At 38.3% G+C, this 24,005-nt stretch overlaps 1 protein-coding gene across 2 annotated transcripts; it reads right to left on the minus strand.

The window, feature by feature from the left end:
- Positions 1-667: 667 nt before the first annotated feature.
- rrn3 (RRN3 homolog, RNA polymerase I transcription factor) lies at positions 668-19,891 on the minus strand. 2 transcript variants are annotated; one of them, XM_030140636.1, is made up of 18 exons: positions 19,835-19,891; positions 19,542-19,690; positions 18,509-18,565; positions 18,319-18,408; positions 18,100-18,229; positions 17,892-17,951; positions 17,704-17,767; positions 16,681-16,750; positions 15,865-15,963; positions 14,460-14,543; positions 12,659-12,779; positions 12,276-12,406; positions 9,936-10,066; positions 9,660-9,847; positions 8,287-8,395; positions 4,789-4,941; positions 4,591-4,675; positions 1,277-1,426 (listed from the first exon to the last, which is right to left on the minus strand). In XM_030140636.1, exons 2-18 carry the CDS (start codon positions 19,638-19,640, stop codon positions 1,277-1,279), a joined length of 1,821 nt encoding a protein of 606 aa, XP_029996496.1. In that variant the 5' UTR covers positions 19,641-19,690; positions 19,835-19,891. The 2 variants fall into 2 exon arrangements, with proteins under 2 accessions (XP_029996497.1, XP_029996496.1); XM_030140637.1 differs by having other exon boundaries at positions 668-1,426; positions 19,542-19,891.
- Between the last annotated feature and the right edge of the window lie 4,114 nt (positions 19,892-24,005).

Below are 24,005 nucleotides of genomic sequence, written 5' to 3' on the forward strand. Positions count from 1 at the left end.
TGCAAAATATCAGACACTCATCAGATTTATGACCACATACAAAAGTGGCCTGGGTCGGATTTGAAAAAATCAGATGTGTGCTGTTCAAACTGTCTTTAACAGATCAGATACAGGTCAAATATGGGCAGAAAAATCGGATTTGGGCCACATTTGCCTGCAGTCTGAACGTAGTTAGTGCCAAAACTCTGAACCAAATATCAGTGTGGTTTGTAAATATAAAAGCTACCTTAAAAACAAATACATATCTCTAACTAGAAGCACTCATAGAGCACAGACCTCCACTAAGGCCAATCAGTGCCCCCCCGTTCACCACCAGAATTTAATCAGTAATCATCCAAATCCATCCATAACTTTTTGAGTTATCTTGCACACAGACAGACAGACAAACAAACCAACGCTGGCAAAAACAGAACCTCCTTGGCAGAGGTAAATATATGACATGCTTCACAGATAAAGACCTCCTTCACATCTGGTGTGTTGTGATCGGATTTTAATCAGCTCTGCCTGAACCACATTTGGAAGTAATCTGGCTCTCATCTGTACCCACATCATTATTCACCTCTGACCTGTCCACACCACTGTGCACTCACATCTCAGGTGACTTAAGAAAGAAATGAAAATATTCTCTTCTTGAGGGTCAAGAAATAAGATTCTTCAAACCTGTGTGTGTCCACACAAATCTGATTTTTATTTATTTAAGGTATAATTTATTTTTACAAAACAAAACTGTTTATCATGATCACAAGGCGCTGGTAGAACACATTTTGTTTGTAAATGAGCTCTACACCAGAATAAAAGTGGCCCATGGAGACAAATGTTCACCTTAAAGTCGCTAAACAAAAATAACCAACAATATGTTTAAAACACTACTCAACACGATGGGTGAAACTGACAAACTGAAATCTAATCAACTGAAAACCTCAACAGCTAGAAAATGTCGTCTTCAAGAGGGAAATATAAAATATAGTTTTCTTTAGTTTTGGTAGATTCCATTCTGGAGCATTCTGGGAAACTCATTACAGTTTTAATAAAATGACATAACTGCCTAACATAAATATTTATCTGCCATCATGATACTAAAAAAGTTTGGTTTGATTTGAGGTCAAAGTTTGTCCAATAAAGAATGAAGCCAAAGGTGAAACCTGGATCCAGACTGATTAGTCCTTAGAGGCTCAGTCTGATGGTGATAATTCACCTGAATCCTCCGAGTGGAACTGGTCTGAACCCTCATGCGTGGACAGAGTTCATGTCTTCACCAGTCCAGTCCAGTCCAGGACTAGAAGATTTTCTGGAAGCTGACTGGCGGTGACCCCACGCTGCTTGGGCTACGAAGGCTGGAGTCATAGGAGCCGGGTGTCATTCCCATAATGCCCTCTGTGTTGGGAGTGACCCCACACAGGAAGTCGTCCTCATCGTCCCTCGAGGCCTGACACAGAGACAGACGTTAGGTCACTTTTGGTTTGATCATGTCTTTCATATTAACAGAGTGTTCTTAAAGGCTCCTAATACATTTATTACAAATGCAAATGAACAGACAAATCTGTGGAAATGATTACAAAATGAAAAGTGGATACTGTAGTTTTTTTGCTTCCTTTAATCCACCCCTATAATGGGACCATTAGTTGTATGGGGCACATCCAGACGGTGCTGGAGTTGCTGCCATGTTGGCTGTATCGCAGCTTCATCACTGACGTTTGGCTTCAGGTCGTTAATGTCTCCTATGTTTGTCCTATATCTATCTATCTTTAACATAATCCCAGAGACAGAAATCCAGGGCAGTGAGATCTTGTGAACGAGGTGTCTGGGGAATTGGACCATCCCTTCCAATCCACTGGTCTGGAAATGTTTAATTTAGGAACCCACCACCAGTCCCCAATGTGGGGGTGCACCATCAACCTAGAAAATGATGGTTGGTTGAAGGTCATCCAGTTGTGGTGACACATATTCAGTCAACAGGTCAACATCTGCAGTAACTGATCTGTCATTGAAGAAAAATGGACCAATGATTCGATTACATGTGATCAAACAACGGGATTAAAAACGTAAAGACTTTGTGGACACCCTGTATATCACTGTCTTCCTCTGAAAAGCTTTTATCATTGAACACTGGAAACCAGTGCAGTTAAACACAGTCTGTAAACTGAAGCAGGTTTAATGGTGTGGGGAAGGGTCTAGTTCAGCCCAGGATCTGTGTATGATGAAGACGGTTTATCGTTACCGGGGTAGACTGTTACTGAACTTACCCTTCAAACCTAACCTGTACTATGGTATTTGAAGATCCTGAATAAAACCATCTACAAGCATCACCTACTGACCCCTGCTGATCAATCATTTCTCCAAGAAGATCCAACGGACCTCAGTGTAAGAAAACAACAAGTGAAACATAACGTGCTGCACATTTTTCATCCCCCTCGGCTAAATTTAGTGAGATTCTGTGCAAAGTTACTGCCCTATAATTTAGATTAGATTGTCTTTGTGTAAATTTGGTGCAGATCTTCAGAGAATGCGATTATGTTTTTGAACAGACGGACAGACAGATGACAAAATGATTACAATACAATACCTCTTCGGCCCAAAGTCCCCCCCCTGTTGCATACCACTTTGCCCCTCCTGCTCACTGATACCTTACCTACCCAGGGATCACTTTGAGTCTTAACCTTCAATCTTTCTAAAACTTTCCAAATTTGTAGAAAAAAAATGCAAAAATTGAGAGAAAGGCACATTTAAAGAAGAAATGTGTCTAATTTGAAAAGTGTTGGGTGAATAGTGTCCAAGAAATCAACTGAACAAATTTTAAAGTTTAAATTTCTTAGACAGACTGACCGACCAGGGTATAAAAACACTACACTCATGGTGGATAGACTCTGTGAAGAGGAAGCGTTGTACAGAGCTGAAGTATTTGACTTGTTGACAAAATACTACTTGATAGTGAGTCTGCTTTACATTTTTCAGATGTTCTTTACTTTGACTGTTTAACAGGATCACAGCAGCTCCAACTGTCATACACGTTATACATAAAAGGGACATTTTAATTCTATTCACATAACTGATAAATGTGAATATTGATGTCGTCTCTTGTCCTTTCATTCATGTTGTGCTGTTTTCTCTTTTTTAAAGGTTTCAGATAATAGTTTGCTCTGTCTGTGTTCGTGAGTGTTCACCTGGTTCAGTTTGTTTTATGTGAACATAAACCACAGTCAGTAAACCAAACATGATAGTCATATGTTTGATTATGTTAAACCAGGAAACAGAAAACAATCCTGGTTCAGATGAACTTGCAATGTGAGACAGACTTTAGGTGAAAAAGCAAATCCAAAACAAAAGTAAAGATTTCTACATGTTGCTTGTAGTCATGTGATTTACATGACTACAAGCCTGATGTGTTGGCCTGATGTGATCCTGGAGCCATTTTCCAACTGTGGCAGGTCCACATTAACGTTCCAGTCTGAAAGGACCAGTGGCAGACAGTCGATCAGTGTGATGTGTGTGTTCACGTTTGTGTATTTTCATATCTGAGGCTAGTGCTGCTGCATCAACGTCATTTTCACTTAATGAAAATGACAGAAAACAAACGCACAGTGGAAGAAGAAACAGATTGTTTTTTTCTGGATTTCAAGATCAGTCAGTTGAGCAGTCCTTCAACAACGTTAAGTTCATCATAAGTTTTATTGCAATACACTGGTATTCTATCCATCCATCCATGCATCCAACTGTCTCCTTTTCCATCTGTTGTCTTCCCTGAGATTTTCACTTAATGAAAAATGACAGAAAACAAACGCACAGTGGAAGTCAATCTTATTAATGCTCTATGACACATTGTCTTCATGAGGAAAAGAGGACAGAAGTCCCAGAGTCCCATGAGTGTCTGGAGCCAGTTGTTCATCTCATATCCTCAACTATGAGTAAGAGGTTTCAGACAGGACTGAAGGACTGATCATTAACTCCATGTTCTTGGTAGTTCTTCTAGATTCAACTGGACTTGTTTCACTATTTTGAAAAGCGCAAAACAAGTCCAGTTGAATCTAGAAGAACTACCGAGAACAACGATGACCTGGGTAAAGGTGTGGGAGACTTTTGTGACCAATTTTTCATCAAATCTGTAAAACCTCAGTCATATCCTCAGTATCATGAATCTGTAAGTCTTTCTGTGATTACTCAACTGAATCTCTTGCATTACGGTGAACAGTTTCTTAGTGCCATCCACCATAAACAAACCCATGTGTTTACATTCAGAGCCGGAAGGTAACTCGGGCATCTTCGAATTGTTTTGTTGCGACCTGCAGTCAGCTGCGCGGACCTCCGTTTCCCACAATGCATGTCGCAACAAAAAAATTCAGAAGATGCCCGAGTTACCCTCCGGCTCTGAATGTAAACCACAGATTTGTTTATGGTGGATGGCACTAAGAAATTGTTCACCGTAATGCAAGAGATTCAGGTGAGAAATCACAGAAAGACTTACAGATTCATGACACTTAAGCTATGACTGAGGTTTGACAGATTTGATGAAAAATTCGTCACAAAAGTCTCCCGCAGCTTTAAGTCAGAACTGACACAAACATCATCAACTCCTAGTTCTTCCACAAAACTCACCTGCTGGCCACTTTTGGAGGCCACAAATTCTGTGTCAGCCAGATCCTCCCAGACCTGATAGAGCGGTTCAATCAACACACCAGACCTACACAAACAGATTATGACATTTAATGGGATGAAATTCACCTAAAGGTTGAAATTCAAGTGACCCCGCCCCCAAAGCCTCGCCTCTGATCTGTGCAGAGGTAAAATGTTCACCTTTTGAGCAGGTAGGGGTCAAAGGGGAAGAAGCTGTCCAGAGGGTTGGTGTTGGCACTCACAGTGTCTCCGCCTGCAGAACGACGCACGACGGGTAGAACCAGGCGGTTGTTCCTCTCGATGACGTTGTAGCAGAACACAACCTGGTACTTCCTGTAGAAAGACACATACATTCAGTGAGGGACAAATGGACTTTACTCTCACAGGACTTATCAGACACCACAGAGGTGTCAAACATATGGCCCACGGGCCAAAACCGGCCCTCCAAAGGATTTAATCTGAACCACAGGATGAATTTACATTGACTACATAGAAGACACTGACTGTCAGGTTATTTCAATCATAAAGTTAAATGCTATATTTTTTAGTTCCAGATGTCTGTTAATAAATGTTTTATGTATTTGTAGATCCACTGATCTGTAAGTTGTAATGCACATGTGTAAATGATAAACTGAGGCAGAAAATTGTTCAAATTGCACTTAATTTTCTTCAGAAATTTCAGGTTATTCATGGAAATTCAGGTTATTCACAGTTTTTGTTTAAAAATAGTTTGTGAATGTAAACATTTCCTTACTGTAATTTTACTATTTTGTACTAAAACAAAGACAAAAGTTTGCAGTTGTCATTATTTATTGGTTATTATGCTATTATTTTACTGGTCAAATCCACTTGAGATCATAGTCCTGCATGTGGAACCTGACCTGTGGTTTCACCAGTAGGTGGAGCTGTAACTGTGCTACACATGGCTCTCATAAACAGAATTGAGGAATATTCTGTTATTTTCGGACTAATATCAATGTGATGTCTATTTTTCCCCATGAATGAGGCAGGAATAATTCAGTCTCCTCATCAGTTCTTACACCTGTTGTATACGACATGTTTTACACTTTATATGTCAGGGAAGAAGCAGAAAACAGCTGATCAGTCAGCTGATCAAACATGACAGTTAAAGGTTTGCTGTGTCACAATTTTGTAAGAGAGAGTTTTTCTATTTCCTCTATGCACAATTACTCTTTAGCAGTCATGGAAAAACAAGATACATTTTCTGTGTTTCCCTGAATTTACCTTTTTTTCAAAATGTGCATTAAATACATGGATGAAAACAGACTATTTCATCCATTATGAGTGTCCAGAAAATTGCTATCACTGCTGTTTTATCTGCTCATTCCCATTGTCCTGTTCAAAGTTTAGCTTGTTTTTAACTTGATTCTGTGAAGTTTTAAGTCATGTCTAAGTCTAAATAAAAGTAAGTAAAACTACACGCTCCACAAACTAGACATGATCCTGTCACAGCTTTGTTCATTTCATTAAATACATCCACTATCATCTGCTGCATAATGTTTTGTCAGGCTCTTGTCTAATTCCACTCACCTCTAAAGTGACAGAATTAATGTCATATATGAGCGGGGTTCAGAGAGAGAAATAAGGAGCGTCATATTTGCTGTTAGCAGTCCAACAAATAATTAAATAACTACTGTTATTTTTTTTTAATGTAATAAAGTATAAGTGTAAATTATTTCACATAATGAGCAATTTTTAAGTAGTTAAATTAAAAAATGTATGTCTTGTAGCACTATGGTGGTGTGACCCCCTCAGCCAACAGGTATCCTCCAAATTAAAAGTCAACCCTCTTCCACTGCTGAAAACACACAGCATGGACTTAAATGACTAAATAAATAACTGTGACAGATTACATTTACTGAGACAGAACAGAACAGGACAGTGGACACCGGCCCAGCAGGAGGACACGTCATCACACAAAACACACAAACAAAATGTTCACTGTGAAGCCAGGAAACGCCTCCATCATCACTGCACATCAACGAACGGAGGACTTCTAACATTTATTATTCAATTTAAAATAACTGAAAATTCCTTTAAGTAATCTACTGTAGTTTTTTCATTCATTTATTTTCTGAACCACTTAAGAGGGTCATTGGGGTTCTGGAGCCTATCTCAGCTACGATCAGACACATGCAGGGTTTGGCCTGGATGTGTTGCCAGTTCATCACAGAGTTGACGTTTATATTTACACGAACCAGTGAACCTATTAGTGCATGCCTTTGGACAGTGACAGGAAGCTGGAGAACCTAAAGAGAACCTATGCAGACACAGGTCAGGAACTTACTGCTGTGAGGTAGGGGTGTCAAACATAAGCCAGAAGTGGCCCACCAAAGTGTCCAGTCCAGTAGTGAAGATATTAACAATGAAGGACGTCAAAGTCATTTTAGTTCATGGGTCAGACTAGTAAAATACTATCAATAATAACCTATAAATACTGACAACTCCAGATTTTTCTCTTTGTTTTAGTGTAAAAAAGCTAATTTACATGAAAATGTTTACATTTACAAACTATCCTTTAACAAAAAATGTGAATAACCTGAACAAATATAAACAAAGAAGTACTACAGAATTTTTAACAATATTCTGCCTGTTACTAAATGTTTTGTGACTTTGCAGATCCATTCATATCTGTAAGTTGTAATGCACATGTGTAAACCATAAGTCAAAGCATCATAGTATTGTTGAAATTGCACTTGGAAACATTTTCATTATTGAATTTAACTCTTTTCAATGCTATCATTTTTACTGATCCAGCACAAGTAATATTAAATTGGGTTGAGTGTGGACTAAATGAGTTTGACATGTATATTGTGAGGGTGAAGTGCTAACCACTGCACCACCATGTCACCCCTACTGTGGTCTGTTAAATTAAAAAGAAATAAAACTATTATACTACATGTACCTACATCTTTAACCCATAAAGACCCAAACAGCCGCTGGTGACCAAAACCATCTACTGCTCTAAAATTTTTAATACCTGTTGATCCACTAATCGTATCAATCCATGTAAATAATTGGTGTAAAATGCAGTTATTCATCTTTTCATGGTCATCAGATATGACCCATTTGGATGTTCAGAGGCTCCGTGGTGAACGTGGAAACACCGTCATCTTCTACAACATTGATTCACCAGTAAAACCCATGGAGTTGGATCAATGACGGTGGATGGACACACTTGTTTTATGCTCAGTTATTAACATATTAGTTTAAAATGTCACTTTTTCTTCAGTTTTCTCTGTGTCTGATTTAATAACCTTTGAATTTACTCGGAGCTTTAATAAACATCAACATGATCAACAGATTAAATATAGGAAAATACCTGTTTTACACTGAAAAAAATGCTAAATACAGAAGATAATTTCATAATAAACCACTAAAGATGGGTTTTCATGGGTTAAGAGAGTACCTCATAATCTGAAAACTGTTAGAAAAAATAAACTCTTTCAAATCAGTGTGCATATAGAAGACTGTCTAATCTGAAAACAGTACCCCACTGCCCCCTGCTGGTCTGTCTGCAGTATGTTCTTTAAATAAAGAACTGAAAGGCATACAGCTGATGAACACGTATGGCACAAAGCTAAGTGCCGCCACTTTCTGTCACCTGACCGCATGTGTGTAAGGTGGACATGGTCTGGGGTGTGTGTTAGTGTTTACCTGGTGATGGCAGCAAACATGTTGGTGACTGTAGGCAGACACACTTTGAGGGGGTTCAGCTGACACATGACCACCCGCTCCAGGTTCAGACTCTGCAGATACTCCAGACCTGTAACACACATATACACTGACTCACACTCAGCTGTGTTACTTGTACTCGCTCACTGTATTATTTCTGGATTTTCTATACTGTCACTTTTTGATTGTTTTCTTCTAAACAAACTCAGACAGTTCGTACCAGGTCATATTACATATTGATAGAAGTAATTATCATGGTTCATGTCAAATTATGATTTACAGCACAAAGGCAGATAAATGAAGAAACCAGAATGTGGTTATTGGTGGTTTTAAATGACTAAAAACAATATAAAATACAAAAAATGTGGTAAAAGAAGCAGTAAGATAATTGTTTGTTTTTTTTGTCTATCACATCATTTTTTTGTAACATTTTTGAAATTGGTTTCTCGTGTTGCTTTTTTTTGTTTTTTTTTACATTTTTATCTTTAATATATTTAAAATTTTACATATTTTACTTATTTTGTCCAGTTGCGTCTTTTTCAAATTATAGTAGAACCTTGCAGTACGAGTGCACTATTGTTTGAGTCATTAGCCTTAAGAGCTGTAACTGATCAGTATTTTTGTCCAATTTTCTTTCTAACTGCACTTTTTCTGTTTTAAAAACCCTTTAAAAAAAACAAGATTTTGGGTGGTTTTTGGGGGATAGAAAGGATTAACGAGGTTTACGCTGTTGGGAGCCGACAGCAAGGGTATAGCCCCGAAATCCCCCTCGATCCTCTGCTATATAACCCACAAAACTCCACCTAGTGAATGAAAATGACACCATATGAACTCTGGATGGTAGCCAGAAAATGGAGATTTGTAAGACGATCAATATGAACCAAATTTTATCTCAATCGCCCTATTATTACTTGATTTATGTCCAAAAAAAACCTGATTTTCCCCTAAAGTGCCCCCATGTGGATGACTTGTAATACTCAGAGAAGCTGAAATCGATAGGGTTCTTCCACTAGGGGTCCCCTATGTTGGTTATCAAGGGAGAAGAAATCCAACCAAATCTGACCTAGTTATCACGTTCACACCAAGGATAACCGGCGGCGGCATTCAGGGTTAAACCATTATATCCCCGAAACTCCATTTCAGGGATATAATTATAATTTCAATTAATTTCTAAAGGGAAAATTGATTTGAAAAATGAATAAAAGGAGCTCTGTCATGGAACAAATTGAACTCGTACTGTGAAGTTCTACTGTATTTAAAATCACAAACAGCTATCCTGTTTCCTTAACTCTCACTCAGGACCAAGTGTCCCTGCTGAAAACATGCTGGAGTGTGGTCCAGCCATAAGTGCAAACCTTTCTTCATGTTTCCATCCAGCATGGCCCTGTGTCTGAAGATGAGGGTGTAGAAAACCGCCTGGCAGGCGCTGTAGAAGGGCCCGTGGAGGCTGATGTCGCAGAAGGTCTGTTTGTCGCTGCTATCCTGACTGTCAATGTAGGAGTGGATCCATGAGATCAGCAGGTCCAGGCAGGCCCGGACTGTGCTGCACAGGGGAACACACAACAGGACAGGATCAGAAGGAAACTCCCAGCACCAAAGGCTCCTGTCAAACACACGACGGCTGAACTCACAGAACAGGGATGAACTTGGCTCGAGCCAGGAAGCTGCCCAGGTATCCTGCAGCCGCCTGACGGAGGACCGCGGCCTGAGACGGGTTTAACAGGATCTTCCACAGGTGGTCCAGGAAGGCCTCTGCCAGGGCCTGGGACAAGTCATACCAAATATTATAGTACAGGACTAATGCAGGAGAGGGTTTGAACATCTGAGCTGTTGTATCAGAAAAACCTCATCCTCCATTAGCAACAAGAAAACATCTGGATTTACAAGGATTTTCAATTTACACCTGAAAAGACGTAATAAAGTTTGATGAAATGCTAATTATTGTTATTGTGATGTATTTTTATTAGTGCTGTCAAAATTAACGCATTAACACAGATTAATCCATCATCATGATTAATCTAATTACAAATTTTAACGCAATTAACCCATCTGCAGCAGAATGACTCTGAACGTCTCTGCCAACAGATTTGGGTCAGGTTGTCCAGGTAGAGTTAGTGTCGCACTTGAACAAATGGTCAGTTGATCTGATAGTGACAGACAGCAGAGCCAACCAATGAAGATGGAAGACACTAAACAGCACATTGGCCTCTGGATGGAAATATGAGGACAAAAAAACCAAGATGGAACTGACAAAGTATTATACACACTATGCAAGAGTTCACTTCCATCACTTCCATCTTAAAATACCACACTAATGCAAAGCATACGTTAATCAGAGATTCCGCTAGCACTTTGGCTAATGTGTCACCCGGCTTGTGACAACTACATTAAGTGCATATATATTCCCTTCTTTTTTGAGTCTGTTTATTCATGCAAAATGAAACGCGTTTAATATAGATTAAAAATGAATGACATTTAATTATGATCACTCAAAATTAATCCACAGCAACCCTGTGATTAATCCAGTGTTTTTCAACCTTGGGGTCGGGACCTCACGTGGGGTCACCTGGAATTCAAATGGGGTCACCTGAAATTTCTAGTAATTGATAAAAATTAAAAAACAAAAACAAAAAAAAACTTACTAATAAAACATATATGATGAGTTGAGAGAGACAATCACAATACATGGAAGACATGACAAACTGTGAAGCTGAAACTGAAGCACTGTGGTTCTGTTTATCTTTCAAATGTTCATTGTGGTCGGTTTCAGATGCTCCAGCTCTTTCATAATTCATAGTTTAAGTTCTTGTTTGTTCAGTATTAATCGTCAGCCTTGTAAATCCAAGCTGGACTGACTGTACATATCCTGACCAAGGAAAATCAAATTCTCCCTTTGTGCAGTAATCTACACCTGGCTTTTCTGCCTCCGTCCAGAATAATATACATTACATAGACTAAATGTCGTCTAAAATTAACGTTTATGTGCAACTTAGTACAGCTAATTATTACATGATCAAAAACAAATTAATTTTAGCAAAAAAAAAAAGTCTCCGTTTTGAATGTCTGGGGTCGCCAGAAATTTGTGACATTAAAATGAGGTCACAAGCCAAAAAAGGTAGGGAACCACTGGATTAATCTGATTAAACATTTTAATCGTTTGACAGCACTATTTTTTATATTGTAATGAATCTAATTATTGTGATATGTTTGTTTATATTGTCAGATAAACTACTAACAAAATACGTCATTAAGCCTGTTAACCTGTGCACTCATTCTCCAACTATCATTCAATTTTTGGAGTTATCAGATTATTAGCGGTCATGTAAACATCATAATCTGATATGTTTATCAGATAACAGCAGTAATCTGATTATGTGAAATCAGATTAACACACCTGGATTTCTCCTCAATACTCTGAAGTCTTCCTGCGTGTATACAGGCTAATCAGATTTATTTCATTCCTGTACATCTGTGCATGTTTCAAAAAATTCTAATCGTAAAAATCTGAAGTGACATAGTCAGATGTGAGCGGAAGACAATGACAAAAAGTGTAAATCTACCAACATTACATAAGTACGTACGAAAGAAATCTGATTATGGACTGGAGCATCTAAAGCAGGGTTTCCATGTAAATGTAAACGTGTCAGATCTGATTATTACAATTATCTGATTACTCCCAGTTATCTAACTTTTACAGTCACGTAAACAGGCTCAGTGTTGTCAATTATTTAATTCAATTGGATGTAAATATGTGAAATATCTATTTTATACTTTGTTAAAGATAGCTTTCAAGTATAAATACATAAATTCCCAAAAGAAAATGAATAGATTAAGCAGTAAATCCATAAATGGGTTTACAGAGACTATGTTACTCATTATCACACATCATCTGACTGTGTTTGTCTGTGAACCTGGTAATCTGCATATGGTTATTTTAGTGATGGTAGACTGGTGGAGTGTGGTGGACTGACCAGTCTGAAGCTACACAGGTAGAACAGCATGTACTGCACATGACAGGAGGCATGTGTTGGCAGAATGACTTTGTCGAACACACTCAACAGATCTTTGTAGAGCTCCTTAGTCCTGTCTATGTGGAGGGAACCTGTGAAGAGGAAGAGGAGGAGCACAAAGAACAAGGAGAAGGAGGAGAAAAAGAAATAATAGGAGCAGTGGTAGAAGTAGAAGAAAAAGAACAAGAGCAAGAGGAGGAAAAAGAGAAGCCATAGAAGAAGTAGGGAAAAAAGTAGGAGAGGAAGCAGAAGGAGGAGCAGAAGGAGACGTCATAATTAGCGGTGATACTGTGTATATGACCTGGGTGCTGCTGCTTGGCATCAGATCGCCATCACTGACTTACCATTGTCATGGCAGACGTCTCTGATATACGCCAAGAGTACGACCATGAGTGAGTCTAGTCTCTCAGCCATTGGGTGAGTCATGCCAGTCCTGGAAGGCTGATCACCCGACACGTCCTCATCCTACAACACATGAACACATGTCAACACACTTTCAGGGTACAAATCCCACCACTGTATCACACCGTCCAGGCCCTGAGGAGCTCCTTCAGCACCAGACTTTTACCCCCACCCCCCCAGTGCAAAAAGGAGCAATAGCACAGGTCATTCTTCCCCACAGTCATTAGACTCTACAACAGTTCACTGTAACCCTAACACCCCCCCACCCATATCAATTTGAATTCTACAGTCGCGGAAAAAATAATTTGACTATCAAAAGTCATCAAAAGCAATGGCTATGCAATCCAGTACTAACTCCTGTGTGTATCATGTGACTAAAACAGACAGAAAAGAAAACATGGAATGCCTAAAAGCACTGTCAGTACAATGCCATAGCTATTGATGGAAGAACTGAAGTGATTTTAGTTATTATCAAGAAAACATGGAAAATGGCAGATATCAGCTCTTAAATTAAACTTTTATGAGCTATTTTTGTTGTTATCATTATATTTGTCTACACAAATCTACCTTTAGTTGTACCGGCATTAAAATTAACAAGAAATTGAAGAAAACAAGTGGTGGTCTAATAATTTTTTTCCCGCAACTGTATATTTATTACAAATACAAATTTTCTTGTTTTTCTCATATTTAATTTTTCCCTCATTTGTGTTTTTTTTTCCACCTGTCTTTTTCTCTGCACTTGCTTGTATGTTGCTGCTGTTAACTGTGAAATTTCCCGACGGTGGGATAAATGAAGTCATATCTTATCTTACAAAACCTAGCCTTCTGTCACAAAGCCAGATTCATTTATTTATTTATTAGCCTTTATTCAACCAAGAAAAAAGACTCATTGAGATTAAAAATCTCTTGTGCAAAAGTGTCCTGGCCCAGACACCAGCAGAAGTTACAGAAAGTACAAATTTCATCCATACGCCTAAATTAAAAATGTACATAAAACACATAGTAAAACTCAGTTCTAAAACCATAGATTAAACACTAAACTAAAAACATACATATACAACACCATCAATCATTTAAAAGGAATGAAAAGTAAAAGAACAATGTCCCTAAAAGCATCTCAAAGCAGAACCCCATTCAATCCATTAGAAAATCATCTACATCCACATTGATCCTTTTCCTGTTCATTCAAAATGACTTTAAGGCCAGTTCCTTCAGTTTAATCTCCTTCTGTAGGTTGATCCAGGCAGTGGGAACAGAACATTTAAAAGTTTTCTATCCCAGTTCTGTTCTGACTTTTGGAACGTGTATATATAACAGATCTGGGCCCGGAGACTGTAATTATTAAAGTTATTCCAACAAATGCAGATCATTAAATATGATGGAAGTAGACCTAAAATACACTTAAAAATAAAACAATACCAGTGGTTCAGTCTGCACATAAAAAGATCTGTCTATTTAACTCCAGGATATAAAACACAGTGATGAGTGAGTTATGGGTTTTAGAGGTAACTTCTGCTTCAATCCTGGGTTTTCTGTGAGAAAAACACGGTTTACTCCACCTCCATGGTAGTTGACTCTGCAAACCAAGGATGATCTGTATCCATTCTGTGTATTATGTCACTGAATGCCTGCATGATTACAATTTCTACAATATCTACAGGAATCTGCTTTTTGTTTGAGTTAAGACATACATATACGTTTCAGTTTGAACTATTACATCATTATCATTTCTAATAATGTTACCATGTCAAAGAGTCCTTCCTCTTCCTGCTGTTTGTGCACTGTGCTCTCCTCTGCCTCCTCAATGTCTGAACGCGATGCACTCACCTACAAGGGACAACACACACCATTACACATCATTTAAATCTGAAAAAAATCTGAAAATACACTCCTTCCTTCTACAGGTCTCTCCTCTCTCTCCTTATTAACCTATAAAGACCCAGTGTTACTTTTGTGGTGGTTCCAAAATATTTTTTTCCTCTATGTTTAAGTTTTCTTAGGTGATTTATCACAATTTATTATGACACAATCCTCTGTATTTTGTGTTTTTTCAATGAACATCAGGTTTTGTCCTGTATTTAATTCTATGATCATGCAGATGTTCATTAAAGCTCGGAATAAAGTTGAGGGGTATTATACCAGAAACAGAGGAAACTAAAGAAAATTTGACTTTTTCAGCAAAATCTCTCATTAACTGAACATAAAACCAGTGTGTCCATCCACTGTCACTGATCCAACTCGATGGATTTTACTGGTAAATCCATGCTGTAGAAGATGATGGTGTTTCCATGGTAACTATAGAGCCTCTGAACATCCAAATGGGTCATATCTGATCACCATGAAAAGATGAATAACTGTATTTTACACCAATTATTGACATGAATTGATAGAATTAGTGGATCAGAAGTTATTAAACATTTTAGATCAGTAGATGGTTGAGGTCGTTGGTGGCTCCTTGGGTCTTTATGGGTTAAAAGACCCAAAATAAATATAAATGACTTAATGCCTTTTCAAGCCGCTTTGGGAAAGTGAAGCCAAAAATAGTAACAGAGACTGTCGTACTGCATGATGAATTAACACAGCAGAGTCACATTTGAAAGACACTGAACAAAAATCAGTGTTTAGAGCTATCAATCCCACATTTCATTTAATTCACAAATTCTCTTATCTATTCTCTATTTATCCAGGAAGGTCCCAGTGACATACATCCTCTCTTCTTCCAGGGTGTAATCGTCAAAATGACACTAGCTAATACTTCCACATCAAAAATAATTTCACATATAAAAACATAGAAAGAACGTAAAAGCAATTTAGAGCAGATAGAAAAAGCATAAATGAGAGGTAAAGAGGATACAACAAAGGAAAATGGACCATAACAAAGATGGGATGGTGTTCCCAGTTTACCCTGGAAACATTCAGGAGAATTCAGGCAGTTGATCTAGTGCTGTAGCTACTAGTACAATAGTATAAAAGACAGGACACGTATGTAGGTCGTTTACAACGCCTTAGCAGGAAAAAGCAATACATGAATTTTCTCCTATGATTTAGAGAAGACTATCCAGCAAATGCTTATAAACAGTGGTGAATGTGTGAACCAGCAGCAGTTACAAAGTGAAGTGCTGCAGGAAACTGGAGCGGAAACACTTACATCCAATTTCAGCATTTTACTGATGATGATCTCCAGGACGTCTCGTCGTATGGATGGGATGTACATGGTTACTCTCAGCAGGTTGTGCACGTAACACTCCTGTGGACAGCAACAGACTGTGACTCAACATAAGCAATATATTTTACGAAGCTGAGCAGTGAGAGGATCTGCAGTGTTGCAATGTTCACGTGTAGAAAGACACCAAGATGTTTTAAAATGGCTCCTGATGTCTGGATGGCAGCTCATCATTTGATCACTGACTGTATTTACATGGACCATAATATTCCACAACTAATCTGAATATCAACCAGTTAGAACACACTGGTCTAATCAGAATGAGAGGTTAGTGCAAGCATTAACAAACTGTTCAACAGGGAAATATTAATGATGTAAACATGTCATGTGATAATTTCCCTTTTTCTGTAAAAGCTCGACCCATATGTGGAGAATTTTAGATTATCATGGCGGAGTTTTTTGGTTGGAGACTTTGAAAGACTTCAATGGTTGAGAAGATTCAATTTAAATAATATATACATAAAAAAACAATTATAATTTCCAGAATATGAGTCTTCATCGTCCAAATAATGAAATACCGGAAAACAACTTTTTCCACTTCTTCTGTTATAACAGGTGAAATAACTTTGCACAGACTAATTAAGTTCCATTCTAATTAAATGTTATGGACAATCTTGTCTGTGAAACCACATCTGCTGATAGATAAGAATCCCCGTGTTCTCTGGGTAAAAAACTCAGCCCTATTCATTCATCAGTCACTGCTCTGTGAGTACAACAAGACCTGATTCAGTGGTGTCTTACCAGAACTCTGGAGGACTTCTGTACAAAGGGGAAGTTCTCCTGCAAAATGGGCATCAGAAAGCGACTCGTCCTGCACAAAGTGGAGAACATTCAGTTCACAGGACAACAGCAATACGATAGATGTCACAAAAGATGTGATTCTATCAATGAACCACAAAAAAACCTTTGCAGTCACGACAAACCTGCAAATTATTTCTTTGGTTTTAAACGAGTGTATTTTGTCAGTAATGCTTAATTATAAACAGTTTTACTGTTTTTGAAGCATTTCATATTAACAGATGAAGAAAAAGAAAACATGATATATGCATTAAAGACAAAGGTATAGTCTGACACGTACACACAAATGACTGCAACATGTTTAAATAATGGTTTATATCAATAATTACCTTACATTGAGAATTCTTATGACTACCAGTATCATTATTTTTTTAAACCCTGGGTTTATGTATCCTGACTTATGAAACTCATGTTCAGATATTTTAGGTATTAAATAAAACAAATTCATATCAAATCAATGCATAGACCATTAATATTAACTACATGACTTTTCTCATATCTAATGGTTTAATGTAGCTGTCTTTAGCAAAATTTGCCACTATTATCTGTTGTAGTCTTTCCCAATCTGTGCACAAATATTCCTTTATGAGTGGTCAAAATACATAAGCAAACATGTAAACGCTGAATGCAGTTGTTCATCAAATAACATTTTACGGAGGAAGACCCCCAAATTCCATGACTCACTGAATTCTCAAATTTCAGCGCAACTTAAGTAGTTTAATTTTCTTTTTCTTTATAAACCATTACGCATACGTTAATTTAACATAATTATAAATTCTACTGGGAGGGTTGTGCACTGTTTTTTTAAAAAACTGTAGCGCACAATGACTAAAACTACAGTGACTCTTACTTCATGTTGATTAATAAAAGATATAATCATCAGGTGCCAAAACAACTCTGGGTGCAACTGGACAGACCTATGTCAAAACAGAAGAAACAGCTGTCACAGTTGAAGCAGTGACTTACGATGTGACGTATCTGGAGATGAGCTGTAATGCCTGGTGACACTGGTCAAAGTGTCTGGGGAGATCTTTACAAACGACAAGCACAGGCATGTGAAATCATTAGCAGTGCATACCAACTGTCATGAATACCAGCACATCTGAGACATACTCAGAGTTGGATTGAATTAATAAATAAAAGGTGACACTTACTCTCATCTTCATCGTCTGAATCAGAGATATCAACTCCTTCTTCGCAGATGGTCACTCTCTCTGAGAACACATGCATGAGTTTATAACTACTGCTCACTTTTGGTAAAATAAAAGAAACGTACAACAAACCAAAAAGACGTCAAAAGAAACATCAGTGTGTGGCTGAACAAACATGGGTTACAAACAGGTAGAAGTGAGGAGAACATACTGGGAATAAAGTGGGACACCACCATCTTGAGGCAGGAACACAGGTAAAAGGTCTGCGCCGAGACCAGGTTGCTGAGGAAGGCTATGTATTCATCCACCACAGCCTGACTGCGACCCACCCAAGGTAATCTCTGAAACAACATAACAACAAAAACTATGTTTTACTACTTAACGCTATGTGTGTGTCTAAGTCTTCCATCATCATCTGATCTGTCCTCACCAATACAGTGTAGATGAGCTGTTCGTGGTCCTTATTGAGCTGTGTCACACAGCTTCGAAATTCCTGCAGCCAGTTTATGATCTGAGCATCCTGTCAGAACAGACATCTCAGTAACAAATACAGCTACTGTACATGAAAAAGCTTCCAGTTTCTACAGACGACTGATACTGATGTTAATGTTACCGTTTACCTTAATCTCAGGGTCGGCCAGTTGATGCTTTAGCAGCTCATACTCACTCAAGTCTCCCTGTACATAAAATGACAAACAGTATGTTATCACCAAAAACCCCTTTGGCTGTTCACAACTAAGTACTGAAGTAGTTGAGTACTTAGTTAAGGGGATGCTTAATGTATCTTAAGTACATTTGGCATCACCACTACCTTCCTGATAAACTGAATGAAGATTTCCTTTCCTCATTTATTTAAGCTCATGAAAAGTTTACTTTTTTAGAGATGATCTTATTGAATAGGATGCATCGCTGTAGATTAAACCACAAGCAGTAAATACAGTCCTGTAAAGTAAGTCAAACATACAGAAATACAGCAGTAAAAGCTTACATTATTCTATGTGTCCTCCTTCTTTCTCAATAACTGCCTTCACACGCTTCCTGAAACTTGCGCAAGTGTTCCTCAAATATTCGGGTGACAACTTCTCCCATTCTTCTTTAATAGTATCTTCCAGACTTTCTCGTAATAGTTTTGCTCATAGTCATTCTCTTCTTTACATTATAAACAGTCTTTATGGACACTCCAACTATTTTTGAAATCTCCTTTGGTGTGACGAGTGCATTCAGCAAATCACACCCTCTTTGACGTTTGCTTTCCTGATTACTCATATGGGCAAAAGTTTCTGAAAAGGTATGGATAATAGTGTTAGGTATGATTATGACATCAATATATGTTTGGTTTCAAAACAATTGACGTAGTGCCTGCTGAGAAAAAACAACTAAATGTTCATTGTAAATTTTGCTTCCCCACCCTGTACACATGAATGTACCAGTACATTTAATCCAAAACATCATACATCACGCAGTACTCGCAGGGACCATTCTACTGCAGAACGAACACTTTGATGTAATTATGATAATTAACTGGTCATGTGATCACGATACTTAACATTTACTACAGTGTATTTCTGGATGCAGACCTTTTATCAACAGTGGAGGATTTTCGGTGTGTAATAGATCATAGTCTTTGTTTAATTCTCAACATCAACCGCTCACCTGTTTGTATTTAGCCAAAGTTTCCGCTACAGTACCTCCGAACCTCACAGTCTTCATTGGGGGAGTCAGCAGAAAGTCCCGACCACCGTCTATGTCCATATTAACAGCGTTTGTTTATGCTAGGCTAAGCTAACTACTGAAAAGCTGTCCTCAAAAAACAGAACAAGCCAGCAGGAAAGGATTACTTGGTTATTTCTCTGCCACAGTGTCTCCGATAGTGAAATGTTTGGTAGTAATACTAAACATTGTCAGGTAGTAACTAAAAAGTATCGAGCGTAAACGCCAGAACATGCTTTAAATAAACAGGAGCATGTGTGAGCTCCATGACCGCAATAGGAAATGGACATTGTTTTGACGGAAGTGTATACCCGCTTAGCGTCAGTCCTACAGATAAAGTCTTCCCATGAGCTCAGTTTACTGCTAATTGGTTCCGGTGTAGTAAACGTCCATCCTTTTTCCGAACCAGCCTATTATATATATGTGTATATATAATATCAATTTTCAAGTCCATGGAAATAATAAGTACGTTTTCTTAAACTGAAAAATAACTTACTGCTAAACTCTTTCAGTGTGTCAGACACTACCAACAGGACTAATTTCCATGTTGGTATGAACAGGATTCTGATTTAATTTTAACAAGGATAATAGGGGATAGGTTATGGGTATGTGTTCTAAATTCATTTGTTAAAGTAGGCAGGTATTGGTGTGAAGCCAAGTCTCACATAAACAACTACAATAAAAGCCTAGCCAGGATACTATGTCCGAATCCTATGGACATTCATACTACCATTCTGGTAGTATTAAATACATTTAACACTCTCTCAGGTAGCATCATATGCTTGCTTTTTAGGCGGCACACGTCATCAACTTTCCTCACCACTTGCATATTCTCCTCACATTTTGATCATGTTTTAATTGTCTAGTACTGTACATTGCATAAAGTACAAACAGGTACGGGTCAATTCTCCTGTCAGTGCCCTTGACTATGGTGCTGATGAGGAGATGGTCCCAAAGCTCACTGCTACTTATGTGCTAATGCTAATGATGTGTGTGTGTGTGTGTGTGTGTGTGTGTGTGTGTGTGTGTGTGTGTGCATTTGTTTGCCATCAGACCCTGAGGTTGTGTGTCACAGCATACTGTGTTTTCAGTTCAGCCAACCTGAATGTCTAAAACAATGATTCAGATTATACAGGATGTTATACTGACTGTCTAATTTCTGTTAGAAGAAAATATATAGTGAGTATCATTGTACCAAACCTATAACAAAGTTGTCTCAAGTACCATCATGACAGGTGTCACAAAATATCAATTGAGATACAAAGAAAAATATCGAAAATGTAATAAAAACTTAATTCAGGGATTCGTTAATTTTCTCTCACTTTTTTTTATATAAAGAAGTACAAAGAGAATATTGTTAATAGTTTCACTAGCCAAATTATTTACATGTATATTTTGATGCCTGCAACACACTCCAAAAAGTTGGGATAGAGACACAATAAAGCAGAGAAATAAAGTTTTGCCTTTTGAATAGTTTTTCTTTAGGGAGGTTTCTAACTGGAAGTGTCTCAGAGTCAGTGTTGATATGAGCTGTCTGAGCTTTCTAAATGCAAGGGAAATAAGCATCAGTGCCTCCCTTTATATTTTATACATCAGGTTTTTCAAGGAAAAAATAGTACACTGATCATGTAGAGGTCTTCAAAACTCATGTATCAACTATGATACGTTTGGTGTTATGGGGTAATAACTTCTGAACAACTAATCCTATCAATACATGTAACTATATGTAAATGATTAATGTAAAATCCAGTTTCTCAGCTTTTCATTAGTACCAGGTATGACCCATATGACTCATTTGGATGCAAAGTGACTCCATAGTGAACGTGGAAACATCATCGTTTCTCGTAATTACCAGATAATTCTCTGGTTAATTCAGAAAAACAGAGCAGATTTTTATATTTTCATAGTCAGTATGATCATAGTGTGTTTGTTCTGTGAGGTGTAACACTTTTTAATATGAAAACAGAATTTCCTACATTTACTGTCTATGACATTGCTCATATTTGGAGGAGGTGATGGATTATTTTGAGGCTGAATTAATGAGATAATTATCTCATAATTATGAAACGGCTTTATGAAAAAAAAAATCGGCTCTGTTTTGACGAGATAATCATCTCGTTAATTCAGAAAAACAGAGCCAATTTTTATTCTTTCATGTGAATACAATACACTTGATGGAACCTGGAACGTACGGCATTTGCTGAAGGAGTTACGGTCATTTTTTTGATGTTTTAACACTGTTGCTATTTTTAATGATTTTTTAAATGTAAATATTAGCATTTTAGCTCAATAGCTTCCAGGTAATGTGACCTATTGACCCAAAATCAGTGCAGGATCATTGTACTACATGGGCTGGTTGAGTTACACCTCTTTTTATTATATTTGAATAATTTCCTTATTTTTAATGAAATTAACATTGTAAATGTTAGCATTTTAGCTCAATACAAGATAAACATTTATTGAAGAGATGGAAACATAATGTTTTAATCTGTTCAAAGGGTCTGGGGTGTATCCTGAATCACCGCTGCCAGCAAACACGTACGGCAAGTCACCGCGGACGATATAATGGTTAAAAACCAGTGCAGACTCACACTGACATGTCTGTTTATTGCCCATAAATAACCCACATTTTATTTTGAAAACCGGAAGATGGTCCACGCTGTAGCATCCTAGCGCTAACTTTCTCAACCACCACCGTGTATTTGCCGTAAAGTCTGTAATACGGGAGCACTTGAAATGTTGGAGCGGCTGGCTTGGCCGCAGTTTCAGGAAGTAGTGGGGCTGTGCATAGAGTCCATTAAAAAAAAAAAGTACAGATATATATATGTAGGACGGAAACCGACGCACGCGCGTGCATCCCCCCACCACAGACGACCTGTGTGCATGAGGCCAAGCCCCCCACACGCACGCACGCACACACAGCGACCGAAACGCATGCGCGTACCCCCCCACACACACATAATATTGGAATTCTGCTGTTGCCAGGTGGACTATATCTAACCTGGACGGCTGTTAAACGGTCAGTCCAATCTTTTCTAAAGAGAGGGACGCAGCTCTTTGAGTTTCTGAAAGTATCGCCAGCTAACAGCTATCATCGGACAGACCGCAGATCAGCGACGACATCAGTAAAGAAGATCCGAAGACCAGTACAAGAGGACTCGGACACTTCTACTATGGGAAAGGTACGATTTTTTTAAAATATTAGTTACAATCGGCAACTAGGTTTTAGCTAGTGGCTAAGGCTAAAACGTAAAGGAAGGCTAATTAATGTTAGCATGAAAGTTTGAAAGATACCATTTCATTGCTGGGTGAAACCGTGCTGTCTGCTCTGAGCAGACGACAGGAGCCTGTTCCAGAAAGCGGGTTCAGCATACCCTGAGTCTAATTCTAAACTCTGAGTCTACTTACTCTTAGTTCAGAAACGATCCGAGTATCCGGTGTGGGAAAAAATACGGACCTTGTAAAATTTGGACCTATTTGGAATTTGCGCATGCGCGAGCGCAGCCTTACCGGATGTCAGGTTCAGCGACCCCTAACCCCTAATCCTAACCCTAACCCTAACCCCTAATCCTAACCCTAACCCTAACCCAAAAGCGCACAATTCTACTCGCAAGGTACTTATTTCATAAGCCTCGCTGAACCTGACATCCGGTAAGGCTGCGCTCGCGCATGTGCAAATTCCAAATAGGTCCAAATTTTACAAGGTCCGTATTTTATGCCACACCCTGTTCCAGAACGGTGGCTCTGAGTTGGTCTTTGAACCAACGCGCGTGCATGAACCACAACAAAAAGCCATCATCAATGGAGCCCCGATACCTGGATTCACCATGGCAACCGCTGACAACAACAGTAGCCGTTATTTCGCTCCACTCGAATAAGAGGTTCTAATTCACGCATACGGGAATACGAAGCGGTGTTCTGTAAAAAATGCAACACTGCTGCTGCCGCTAAGGAGAGAGAAGCATCATGGAGGAAAACTAAAACCTGAGTCAGTGTGTAACTTGGAATCCACTCATCCACTGACTGAACAGCCTATTGGACTGAATAAAAACTATAGCATCTAAGTTTAAACATTATTGGATTGAATAAAAGTGGTGGAAAAAATAAAATTGAGTAGTTTTTAGGTCCAATCTCACTGGAGAAAAACACATGGAGGAAACTGAATATGAAATATATAAATATTGTTTAGAAAGGTTATGGCAGATTATTCTAGGCCTTGATAGTACATCATTTATTCCTGTTTGACACTGGCTAATATACAAAATACACATTCAGTGGACATTTAAACCCCTAACAAATGCTTTTTTAACACATGTCCTCTCACCTCATGTCCTGTCTATAGATGAATATTTCAGTTCCACTCAGTCAACAGGAAGAAGGCAGAGGCCATAGAAACCCTGCTGTTGT

The sequence above is a fragment of the Sphaeramia orbicularis genome, chromosome 8, assembly GCF_902148855.1.
Source record: "Sphaeramia orbicularis chromosome 8, fSphaOr1.1, whole genome shotgun sequence".
Taxonomy (NCBI): Eukaryota; Metazoa; Chordata; class Actinopteri; order Kurtiformes; family Apogonidae; genus Sphaeramia; species Sphaeramia orbicularis.

What these genes read in the sequence shown, in the direction of transcription:
- rrn3 (XM_030140637.1), bottom strand. Translation starts at nt 19,640, where the DNA reads ATGGACATAGACGGTGGTCGGGACTTTCTGCTGACTCCCCCAATGAAG. An exon ending in GGTGTCCCACTTTATTCCCA is followed by an intron (nt 17,952 to 18,099) that starts GTATGTTCTCCT and finishes ATGTGTTCTCAG; the next exon opens with AGAGAGTGACCATCTGCGAA. An exon ending in ATGTTTGCTGCCATCACCAG is followed by an intron (nt 4,942 to 8,286) that starts GTAAACACTAAC and finishes GTCTTTCTACAG; the next exon opens with GAAGTACCAGGTTGTGTTCT.